Source organism: Rattus rattus, chromosome 17, assembly GCF_011064425.1.
Source record: "Rattus rattus isolate New Zealand chromosome 17, Rrattus_CSIRO_v1, whole genome shotgun sequence".
In the NCBI taxonomy this organism is placed as follows: domain Eukaryota; kingdom Metazoa; phylum Chordata; class Mammalia; order Rodentia; family Muridae; genus Rattus; species Rattus rattus.
Window position 1 is genome coordinate 14,155,298 of NC_046170.1, and position 12,285 is coordinate 14,167,582.

Sequence of the window (12,285 nt, forward strand, 5' to 3'; positions counted from 1 at the left end):
ATTCACCGAAGAATGATACCCTGGACTCAAATCGTGTGTAAATGCAAAGAGTGTTTTATTGTGCAGGCGTCCAGCACACTGGGGAGCTCCCCACATCCACCCGACCCCAGCTTTCCTGTACGCATTTGTCTATGGCTCTGTCCTTTCTTTTATTCCTCACCACCCCCAGTCAGGTTTCCAGTACCGCGGGATGCGGGATGTGGGATGTGGCACCTGGCACTTCCACAGCACAGATTCTCCTCCTTGCCCTCTGTTGCCCAAGGACAAAGGCTAGCCTGGCTGCAGGCTTGGGAGCTTCTGAGACTGTGAGAGGGCATGAGGTCATCTAGGGTTACAGGAATAGATTCCTTTTACTGGCAGATTTCAAGAATGAAAAGAAGGGAAAGCAAGAGCTCAGTGCTCAGCAGGTTTTATTGAAGGCAGAAGCACCACGGGGTTGGGATGGGAGGGAGAGGGAGACACAGAGCAAAACACACAAAGAAAAGACTCCTCAGAATTGGCAGGGAGCCAAAGGTGGTATTGGAGTTGGGGTTGTTTATGTTTGGGACTGACTGGTTTAAACTAGTGCAGAGACGAGGTAATCCAGAAAGGAAAAGGGAAGTTGATTGTTTCTCCCCCATCCCCAAGTCTGAAGGTCCTGCTTGTTAGGTTTCGAACCTAGGACAAATGGCTGAGATGCCCATTTAACATGCTAACTGGTTTCCAGCTTCTCCCTGCATTCCCAGCACCTACCTGTTACAGGACTGTCCTGCCTGTCATCCCCACCCCTACTCCGAACCTTCCAGCCCAAGGGCCTGGAATGTTCTTCCCTTTAGAATCCAAGTATTTTGGTCCCCCTGACCCCTGCTCCTTTTGTACCTTTGACCTCCTGGCTGCTGTACCTGGTTCCCCTCTCCCTCCTCTTCCTTTCCCTCCCCCTCTTCCTACATGGCCAGCTCAGGTCTTGTTCACTCCGGTCTCTCCCAGATGCCCCTGTCTCTAGCTATGCACTCCCTTTTACCTTCGGAAACTTTTCCCTCCGTCATACCTAGGAGCAGCCATGTTGTCCTTCCTTTCCCTTTATGTTTCCTTTGTTCGTTCATCGACCAACAGCTCCCTGGAGGAAGAGCACCAATGTTTGTCTTGGTGAGGAAGAAGAATCATGAAGTCAGCCATATTACGAGGTTATGTGAAATGGGCATCAATTCTTCTTCCTAAGCAGTGGTTCCCAACCTTCTAACACTGCACTCTTTAACAGTTCCTCATGCTGTGGTGTCCCCCAACCGTACGATTATTTCCTTGCTTCTTCATACGTGTAGTTATACTAGTGTTATGAGTCATAATGTAAATATATGATGTGCCGGCCCCAAAAGGGTTGAGATCCCCAGGTTGAGAAAGACTGCCCTAGAGCCTCTTCCCATCTGTCACCTGCTGGGGATCTGCCCAACTCTTCCTTCCCTCCAAGGAACCCAGCTGGCCCTTTGTTCCTGGAAGTGTCATCCCTGCTCCTGCTCCTTTCCTTGTTCCTAACGTGATGCCTGGGGCTACTTTGCTCTGCCTGGATAGAAACCGTGGATGAGCGAGAGGCTCTTCAGACACCGGTTTGAAACAGCATTCATTTTCATCAGTTGCTGACAGAACGCAACGACTGGCAGCCTCTACTCCGACAGTCTCTGTACCAAGCATCCGTATCAGGACCCTAGAGCCCTGTAGTAGCCAGGGCTACTAGTCGGTCAGTAGTCTGAGACCTTTGGGGCAGCAGAGAGACAGGGATACCAGGGAGATAAGAGGAGAAAGCATGTCTGGAGCCAGCCTATAATCTAACTTACCGGAAAACCAGAGAGGGGGAAATAGGGAAAAGAAGTTTCTAGCAACCCTTAAAGGTGTAGCCCCTGGGATGGTATATACAGCTACAGATAAAACAAGCTCTTAAGAGGTTCTCCCTCAACATGGTCAGGTGTTGGGGTGGGGGTAACAGGACTGAAGCCCCGAGGGCCAGCAGAAAGAATCGAAACAGGTAGCCTCAGGAGGTAGGAGGTGGGGGGACCCTCTAGAATGTACAGGAGACCTGGGAGGTGAGAGACTCTCAGGAGGAGACCTTAGATGAAAGGCCCTACAGTGGGGAGAGGGAACTTATTGAATCCACCTCCAGCAGAAAGACAGGGCATCAAGTGAGGTGTGGGGTTGCCATTCCACAGTCAAATACTCTGACCCAGAATTGTTTCTGTCTGAAAGAATTGCAGGGACAAAAATGGAGAAGAGCCTGAGGAAAAGGAGGTCCAGCAACTGGGATCCAGCTCAGGGGGAGGCCCCAAGGCCTAGCACTATTATTGATGCTATGGTGTGCTTACAGACAGGGACCTGTCATGATTGCCCTCTGAGAGGCCCAACAAGCAGCTGAAAGAGTCAGATGCAGATATGTGCACCCAACCAATGGACAGAAGCTGCTGACCCCTGTGGCTGAATTAGGGAAAAGCTGGAAGAAGCTGAGGAGGAGGGCGACCCTGTAGGAGGACCAGCAGTCTCAACTAGCCTGGACCCCCCGGGGGATCTCTCAGACACTGGGACACCAGCCAGGCAGCATACACCAGCTGAGAAGAGGCCCCCAACACATGTACAGCAGAGGACTGCCGAGGTGGGGGGTGGGCAGGGAGTGGGGAGGTCTGGTGGGGTGGGAGGTGGGGTGGGGACATCCTCTTGGAGATGACAGAGGGGGTGAGGAGATGCTGGATGTGGAACAGTCTGAGGATGGACTGGGATGGGGATAAAGTCTGGACTGTAAAAAGAGACTTAAAAAAAAAGTCGCCCACAACCATGGTTGGGTATGTGCTGTCCTTTCTGGGTCCCTCTTTATTCGCTTCTATGCTTAAACCTAAGTTTAAAATCTCTTCCTAATAAACTCTAGCAGCTCCATATTGACTCATCCTGAAAGCCTTGTGGCAGTTGAGTCAGGAGTCCTGGTTTTAGCTGAGTGGAGATCTGATAAAGACTCCTTAATCGGTTAGAGGTGAAGATCTGGAACTGCATCTCCCTTCCCCTCTGCTCACAGCTTGGCCCTGCGACCTGGGAAACCGGGATCTCCTTTTGGTTTCTGAGTTTCATTAATTAAAAAAAATTTTAATGGGATTGGAAGGAGGCTCGAGGGCCATTTTATTGATGGTAGGAGGCAAAACAACAGGTCTGACTGGCTGAAAACCTCGACAGCAACCAGAGGGAGAGAGATGGAGAAAAGGTTTGTGCTCAAAGGTGAGAGACGCAGTGAGAAAGTCCAGATGTCAAGGAAAACAAGGCTTTTTAGCGGGCTCCCAAAGCAGAGGTAAGGAAAGGGGGAAAAAACCCTGCTTGTTCAGGCTGCAGATCTGACTCGAGGGCACCAATGTGTCCCAGGATAAAAGACCACAACAGGGACACATGGTTAAAAACAGAAAGAGTTTATTGAGAAAGCTGAACACTTCCAAAGCTGGCAAGCGGACTAGAGTGAGCTGAGGCCTAAAAAAAGTACTGGGCCATGAGGTGCAGAGTCCTCAACACCTCCACAGGGTACCCGGCTCTCACCTGCTTTTCTCACCCAAACTTACTAGATGAAAACCATGAAACCTGGGATAGGCGAGACTTTTTGTCTTCCTCGCCAACTGACTTCTTTCATATGTTAATTTTGATATTTCAGCCCCAAGTGCCTGTTCCTGTCTCAGCCAGAAGACTTGAGAGCTCTCTCTAACCCTCGGGGCCACCAAGACTGGCAGTTTCCTCCTTTAGCTCCTAAGAACCTTTTATGAACTCTCTGATCACCTGCTGTCTCAGATGAATGACACAGGGAATCTGCCCAGTAGGGAGCTCGCTTGGGAGCCCGCAATCCAGGAACTGCGCTTAAGGATCGTGAAGGAGCAAGGTCTTAAGGGTGGGCGGAAGACAGGTGCTGGTGCCGACGGCAGTCAGCGCTGCTGGGAAGCTCCGTTAAGTAGCAAACAATCATTTTCACAATCAGTTTCATAGGCCCAGCACAGAGGTTTCCTGAGGTCACATTTACTCACTGCCAGCTGCCCCAGGGCATCTGGCCTTAAAGACTTAAGCATTCCAGACTGGCCCACGCCTCATTTCCAACTCAGCCTTAATTAAGAAATTGGACCGGAAGTTGAAGTGGTACAGCATAGCAGAGCGAGGCCGTGTTTCCTCGCCTGTGGTCCTTTCTGGTTTGTGATTCGGAACGGTCTGGTTCATGGGTCAGCAATGTGGCACAGTGGGCAAAGGCGCTTAGCACCAAGCCTGACACCTGAACATGCAGACAGGTTTGAAGAGAATCCCTTGACAACACTTTAAGAGTCTGTGTTACCACTGATACGCGGATATTAGCCCAAAAGCTCGGATTACCCAAGATACAATCCACAGACCACATGAAGCTCAGGAAGAAGGACGGCCAAAGTGTGGATACTTCAGTCCTTCTTAGAAGGGGGAACAAAAATATTCATAGGAGGAGATACAGAGACAAAGTTTGGAACAGTGACTGAAGGAATGGCCATTCAGAGCCTACCATACTTTGGGATCCAGCCCATATGTAAACAGCCACCAAAACTAGACAATATTGATGAAGCCAAGAAGTGCATGCTGACAGGAGCCTGATACAGCTGTCTCCTGAGAGGCTCTGCCAGATACAGAGGCGGACTCTTGCAGACAACCATTGATCTGAGAATGGGGTCCCCATTGAAGGAGTTAGAGTAAGGACTGAAGGAGCTGAAGGGTTTGCAACCCCATAAGAAAAACAATACCAACCAACCAGAACTCCCAGGGACTAAACCACCATCAAAGACACACGGACAGACCCATGGCTCCAGCTGCATATATAGCAGAGGATGGGCCTTATTGGGCACCAATGGGAGGAGAAGGCCTTGGTCCTGCCAAGGCTGGACCCCCCCCAGTGTAGGGAAGTGGTAGGGAGGGTATGGAGGTGGGAAGGGGTGCATGGATGAGTGGGGGAACAACCTCATAGAAGAAGGGAGAGGGAGGCTGGGAGACGGGGTTTATGGATGGGAAACCAGGAAAGGGGATAACATTTGAAATGTAAATAAATTTTAAAAATTTAACAAAAAAAGACATTTAAAAAAAGAGTGTGTGTTAAAGACTTTTATTCAAAGGCTTTGTACTGTTTATGGTTTACTCCAGCGGCACCAAAATAGACTGGAACTAGAGACGGGGCTACGAGATTGGCAAAGGAATGCAGAATGCTTCAAGGCCAACTAGAGGAATTTTCGGTATGTGGAGAGAAAGGAATTCATGTGGTGTGGTTGCAGGGTAATGATTTATAAAGACTACGTAGAATGATGGTTTGCTCGTTAATGAAATGAAGAGATTTTCCAGCCATTCGCAGATCCAGTGAACCTGTGGCCTGCTCTTGACAGTTTCCTGCCTTGTGGTTTTCTGTCAGTGCTATATGTACTTGTAACTAAAAAAAAAAAGATTTTGCTACATTCAGTGTGGGAGACATCTCCGTTGAAATTATTTTCCCCCAGCTGTAAAATTAGGAGGTCACTGATTTTTACAGGTGATCAGACCCCCAGTGCACCTACCACTGACTGCCCATGGGCTAACAGCAGAGCTGGGCGGTTATGTTCATCCTGTCAATCTGACTGCCCGGATGGCTTAGCATCTCCCATCGGGAGTTTTCTTTTTTTTTTTTTTGTGCAACAATGTCTTTTATTAGGCACAGAATTTTAAATGATCTCTTCAATCTCTCCATACACAGGCAAAACTATGTGTGCCATTGAAATTACTGGAGCTTGCCAACTACCTAGAGAAGGATACTTATCCCCAACCTGCTTAACCAGGAGGCCAGTTCATCTGCCGACCTCCAAGGACATGGAGGTGAATATGATAGACAGACTGCCCCCCGTCTGCACCTTCATTCACCACCATCCGATACCCGCGCTTCAGGCCCAGATCTGCAGCACATTTCTTGCCAACAATCATTAAATGTCCTAGAAGACTTTCATCATCATCATCTGCCACAGAAATCTGGGATATGTGCTTCTTGGGTATCACCAGAAAGTGTGTTGGTGCTTGAGGGGAAATGTCATGAAAAGCAAGACACCGATCGTCCTCGAAAATGATCTTGGCCGGGATTTCTTTGCGGATGATCTTGCCGAAGATCGTGTCGCCACCGGGCTGGGCCACTTGAGCCTTGGCAATCTCGTCAGCCATCTCGGCCGGTAGCTGTCCTTCCCGCGCCGCGGCCACGGTCGGGCCATCGGGAGTTTTCAAACACTGGGATGGGGCTTTTCTACTCGATTTTGAGAGAGGCGGAAATTTCCTGGAAATTCCATGACAGCATCTATGATGGTTTACATATGCTTGGCCCAGGGAGTAGCACTATTAGAAGGTGTGGCCTTGTTGGGGGTGTCACTTGTTGTGTGTCACCATGGGGGTGGGCTTCGAGACCCTCCTCCTAGCTGCCTGAGGATGCTGAATCTGTTTCTGGCTTCCTTCAGATGAAGATGTAGAACTCTCAGCTTCTCCTGCACCAGGCCTGCCAGGATGCTGCCATGCTCTCACCTTGATGATAATGGACTGAACCTCTGAACCTGTAAGCCAGCCCCAATTAAATGTTGTCCTTTATAAGACTTGCATTCAGGGGTTGGGGATTTAGCTCAGTGGTAGAGCACTTGCCTAGCAAGCGCAAGGCCCTGGGTTCGGTCCCCAGCTCTGGAAAAAAAAAAAAAAAAAAGACTTGCATTGATCATGGTGTCTGTTCACACCAATAAGACCCCCTAACCAAGACAGCATCTTCTCTGGGGAACTTGTTTTTAAATCCCAAGACTTGAACCACATTCCCTGCACACGATCATTTGGCAGGTACATATGTGATCCCAGAATGCACCAATAAGAGCACAACTAGGAAAGGCGGCTCATTTGTGATTTACACTTCATGACTAGGCCTAAGAGGAAGTCTGCTTTTTTATTTTTGTTGTTGTTGTTCTTTTTTTCAGAGTTGAGGAGTCTGCTTTTTAACACACCAAATGCTATCTTCCTACCTGTCTCCAAATACAATTTGAAACAAGGGGGGGGGGGGTTGTTTCAGCTTTATTTTTACTCAGTGTAAGTGTTTTGCCTGTATTACAGATGTGTCCCATGTGAATGCCTGGTACACATGGAGGTCAGAAGAGGGCATCAGATCCTCTGGAACTGGAGTTACAAATAGTAGTGAACCACCGCATGGGTACATGGAACCATGGGTACATGGGTACATGGTCTTCTGCAGGCACAGCCAGTGCTCTTAACCTCAGAGCCATCCTAGACTCCAAAATATACTTGCTTTGTTCTTAAAAAAAAAAGAAAAAGTTGCATCACCAATGTCTTTGTTTACAAGAAGTTGAATATTAAAGCGGTTTCAGGGGCTGGAGAGATGGCTCAGGGATTAAGAGCAATGACTGCTCTTCCAGAGGTCCTGAGTTCAATTCCCAGCAACCACATGGTGGCTCACAACCATCTGTAATGGGATCTAATGCCCTCTTCTGGTGTGCATGAAGACAGCTACAGTGTACTTATATACATAAAATGAATAAATATTTTTTAAAGTGTTTTCAGTATACACCTAGGGAATGCCTGCCTTGAACAGATCCCAGTGCTTTAGTGCTTTAACAGTGTTAGAGCTGCCCTGAGTTACCCGGTGTCCTGGGAATGGCGGCTGCTCTGGCTGGCTCATTATGGCCACACCCACAATTAACATTCCCGACCTGTTCTCAAGATGGCTGGAATGGCTTACTAGCATTGACAATGCCAACTTTTTTCCATGATAAAAATTAATTTGGTAGACTGTTTTTGAGGGTTTTATTTGATGTTTTAAAAACTGACTTAGAGAACTTCAGTTCGTTTGAGATATGAGGTGTTTATGTTTTGTCCTCTGTGTCACCTTGTGTCTTAGCTTCTCGGTTTCTGAGATAAACACCATGGCCTGAAGCAAAAGGGTGGAGGGAAGGGTGTTTTATCTTATTGGTTACAGTTCTCATGGCAGGGAGTCAGGGCAGGAAATCAGAGCAGAAACCTGGAGGTGGAAACCAAGGCTCAACCATGGAGGAGGACTGCTTCCGGGCTTGCTCAGTTTGCTTTCTGATGCCTTCCAGGACCACCTGCCCAGGGGTGGTGTCCCCACAGTGAGCTGGGCTCTCTCACATCAATCATTAATCAACAAAATGCCCCACACACTTGTCTACAGGCCAATCTGCTGGGGCATTTTCTCAGTTAAGGGAACAATCCCTCTTCTTAAATGACTCTACCTTCCGTCAGGCTGACAAACACTAACAGCACATCTGGTAAAATGAATTATGCTGACTTATTGGCCAACCAACTTACACAGAGCAGTATGGCCACCTAGCTGGCAGAAAAGGTTTGACAGTTTGGTTTTCCATGTTTGCCAGGAGATAGAAGCAGGAGAAAATGCTGCTCTTGTTTCTTTCCAGGCTGAAAAACTTCAATTTTTAGTGGATTCTTGCCTTACACGTCAGTTCACCCCTTGTTCTTATGACAGTTCTTACTGGAAAGGTGGCAGGGTGCACCGGGCCCCCATGGATGTGGTGCCTGGCATGGTGGAAACCAGACGAGAGAGCCGTGAGGGAGGGAGGGCTGCCTGACAGGGTGCCACATTGGAATGGCTCAAGGACAGCAGGTCAGAAAGTAGATGGGGACAGTGTGGAGCCCCTGAAATAAATTAGCTGAGATAATTTGGTGCTAGTTCCAATGGCCCACCAGAGCCAGAACTAGCGAGAGAGCAAGACCACTAGGGTACATGCACGGAAACCGGTTCTGCCCCGTTTTTATTTTTACCTCAACAGCAGGTAGTGGGCCACATGGCTGGGAAGAGGCTGGGGCGTAGTCTAAGGCCAGCATTGTCTGCTTAGACTGGCTCAATCTGCCCAGCTATAGTGCCAGAAGCTTATTAATAAGTATAAAGTCTCTGTGTCATTATTCAAAACATGGGCTGGCACAGAAAAGCTTACTTTTCCAAATGGCAGTGCCTTTAAGGGTTCAGTCGGTAATGGCTGAAGGGCACTAGCCATTGTGCAAACCCTTGAAGACCCTGGCTATGTGTTGTCTTGTCAGTTCACCCCATGTCCCTCTTCTTTAAGATTTTTTTTTCTTCTTTCTTTTTTTCGGAGCTGGGGACCGAACCCAGGGCCTTGCGCTTGCTAGGCAAGTGCTCTACCACTGAGCTAAATCCCCAACCCCTTCTTTAAGATTTTGAAGCTCCAAAGAGTGAAGAAATTGGCTCAAGGGACACAGACAAAGCTGAGAAATAGATCTGAAAGATCGATCTGGTAGCACCTGAATTCACGATTCCTTGGTCCTTTCCTTCACCTCAGCAAATTGGTGGTGAGCCTGAGAATTTGAGGTAAAAATTCTTGGACAACTCTGAAGACCAGACCTTTGCATGTGCGTGCGTGCGTGCGTGCGTGCGTGCGTGCGTGCGTGCGTGCGTGTGTGTTGGTTTTTTGAGACAGGGTCTCACATTATAGTTCAGGGCTTGGATTCACTATAATAGTACACAGGTGGGCCTTAATCTCACAGAGGCCTCATGCCTCAGCCTCCTAAGGACTTCGAGGTCTGCACTGCCAAACCTGGTAAGAGTAGCTAAATTTAACGTCCATTTATAGGAAGTCACCTTCCCTGTAGAGCCAACCAAAATGATGACAGGAATGGCTTTCAATGCGCTTTAACAATTCTACACAGGTCTAGAATACGTCAGTCATCTTATGCCTCCCCCACCCTTTTTCACACAGGCTGAGTCCCTTACCTTTTTAAAGACTTATTTATTTATACATATGAGTGCTCTATTTGCATATATGCCTACATGACAGAAAAGGGCATCCGATCCCATCTTAGAAGGTTGTGAGCCCCATGTGGTTGCTGGGAATTGAACTCCAGACCTCTGGGAGAGCAGCCAGTGCTCTTAACCACTGAGCCATCTCTCCAACCCCCGGAGCCTCTTATTCTTAACCCTTGTTCCTTCCTCCCTTATTTTCACATGGTTTCGTTTGCTTTCCTGTGACTCCGTGAGTTTACAATTGGTCACTTGAGCATGGTCAGAGGATATTTACTGGATCGTGAAAAAAACGGTCCTCTCTCCTCCAGTAACTGCTAAACACTGCATTTTCATTATCCCTTCATCTGCTGATGGCCCGCTATGCCGGTTCCATTGCCTTACTATTTCAAATAAAGCAGCAATGAGCACGGATGTCTCTGTGGTCAAACGAGTCTTTTGGGTATATCTGAGAGTGCTATAGTTAGGTAACATTTTGGTTCTATTTTTTATTTATTTATTTTTTTAGCTTTCTGAGAAACTTGCACTCAGATATCCATAATATTTGCACACTTACTTACACTCCCATCAATAGTGGGTAAAGGCCCCTCTTTGACCACATCCTGTGCGGCAGTGGACTGTGCCACCAGACAGAAAACCTGGTAAGGTCCAGTGGATGCAGAAACCCTGGCAACTCTCACAATTTCGAAAGGTAGGCATTTAAATCCACTCCGGACCAGGTTCCTGTCCTGGAACACATGACCATGACACCCCATAAAGAGGACTATGACAATCAGTCACGTGGGGGCAACACCGGAAGCCCCTCCACATGCAGATGAGGCATCCCTAACATCTCAGACCAAACCAGAAACATCTGCCTTTAGGTCCCACCCCACGTCACAATGTTTATAAAGTCCTATCCACAAGGAGCAATGCTCTTTCACCAAGGATCGCCTGACAGTGCCTGTCTTATGAGCAGTAACACTCCAGGGAAAAGGATTCTCTCCTGAAGCTCCTGTGGCTGGAAGCTGCAGGAGTCTACCGCAGCCATTTCCTCTCAGGGGCCCCGACCTTGGCTCCTACCTGCCTGCTGCATCCGTCCGCCTTGCTCTGGCTCCCCCTCATCCCCTCAGAGGACTTGCAGCCGGGCCGGAGTTCTACAGATCCTTGCACACAGCGCCCAGCACACAGCCGCACAACGTCCTACTCAGCATTTGTTAGCATTTGTTTTCTTAACGATACCCATTCCGACTGGGGGACACTGAACCTCGATTAGTTTAATTTTACACTTTTATGATGGCTAAGAATGTTGTACGCTTTAAAAAGTATTTATTAACCATTGGTGCTTCTCCTGAGAACTCTGTTCAGTTTCATATTTCAGATTTTTTTGAACTAATTTCTGACGTAATTTATTAACACAAATGGCTTTCAGAAAACTGCAAACGAGGCAGGCGTTAGGCCTTTACGTGCGTTTCGAAGGCGATCACCGAGAAGCAGCAGCTTTTTCAATGAACTGGGCCAGCTTCATGTCTCGCTTGCTCAGGCCTCCACAGTCATGCGAGGTGAGGGTGATCTGGACCTTGTTGTACACGTTGAACCATTCCGGGTAGTGATTCATCTTCTCTGCTTGCAGGGCAACCCTGGACATAAAGCCAAAGGCCTGGTTAAAATTTTTGAAGGAGAACTCTTTGAAGATGACGTCTCTCTCGCTCAACTCCGACCACCCTGCTGCTTTCAAGTCAGGAATAAGCTGGCTCCTCTCCTCTGGCGTCAACCACTGCGCATCTGAAGACATGGCCGCCCCGCTCGCGCCCCGGCTGCGCAGCGCCGCCAACCAGCGCCCCGTGCCCCGCGCTCCCACCGCTGCCGCCATGGCCCAGGGCTGCCATATTTCAGATTTTATTTGGCTGTTAATACTTAATTTTAAAAATGTTCTATTTTTTTATTCTTGTTTCTGTGCACATGGGTAATTTGTCTCCATATATATCTGGGTACCACATTCATGCAGTGCGCACAGAGGTCAGATGAGCTCCCTTTAGATGCTTGTGAGTCTCCATGTGGTTGCTAGGAGTTGATCCCAGGTCCCCTGCAAGAGCAGCCAGTGCTCTTAACTGCTGAGCCATCTCTCCAGCCCCGATACTTCATTTCTGAGTTCTTTGTATACTCTAGATATTAACCCTCTGTCAGATATGCAGTTGGTAAAGATTTTCTCTTTCTGTTGGCTGCGTCTTCACTCAGCTAACAGTTTCCTCTGCTGTACAGAAGCCTTTAGGTGTTGATGTGACATTTGTTGATTACTGATTTTGGTGCTTGAGTAACCAAAGTCCCAGAGTTTTGCCTGTTCATATATCGTTAAGTGTTTCCATTCTTCTTTGACTTCTAGCACAGTTTTACTACTGATGTTAATAAAGAAAGGCCTTTGATCCACTTGGAGTTGAGTTGCGTATAGGATGAGAGAAAAAGCTCAGGTTTCATTCTTTAATCTTGTTTTCCCAGGACCAATGGTTGAAGATTTGGCCTTT

At 48.1% G+C, this 12,285-nt stretch overlaps 2 protein-coding genes across 2 annotated transcripts; both read right to left on the reverse strand.

The window, feature by feature from the left end:
* Positions 1 to 5,638: 5,638 nt before the first annotated feature.
* Positions 5,639 to 6,208, reverse strand: LOC116886224 (histidine triad nucleotide-binding protein 1). The gene has a single exon (XM_032887617.1). It carries the CDS (start codon positions 6,169 to 6,171, stop codon positions 5,791 to 5,793), a length of 381 nt encoding a protein of 126 aa, XP_032743508.1. The 5' UTR covers positions 6,172 to 6,208; the 3' UTR covers positions 5,639 to 5,790.
* Positions 6,209 to 11,153: 4,945 nt separating this feature from the next.
* Positions 11,154 to 11,636, reverse strand: LOC116886364 (pterin-4-alpha-carbinolamine dehydratase 2). The gene has a single exon (XM_032887824.1). The coding sequence runs from the start codon at positions 11,634 to 11,636 to the stop codon at positions 11,247 to 11,249; it is 390 nt and encodes a 129-aa protein (XP_032743715.1). The 3' UTR covers positions 11,154 to 11,246.
* Positions 11,637 to 12,285: the final 649 nt, after the last annotated feature.

Bases quoted from the DNA above. Each gene is read 5' to 3' on its own strand.
- LOC116886364 (XM_032887824.1), bottom strand. From the start codon at position 11,636: ATGGCGGCAGCGGTGGGAGCGCGGGGCACGGGGCGCTGGTTGGCGGCG.
- LOC116886224 (XM_032887617.1), bottom strand. From the start codon at position 6,171: ATGGCTGACGAGATTGCCAAGGCTCAAGTGGCCCAGCCCGGTGGCGAC.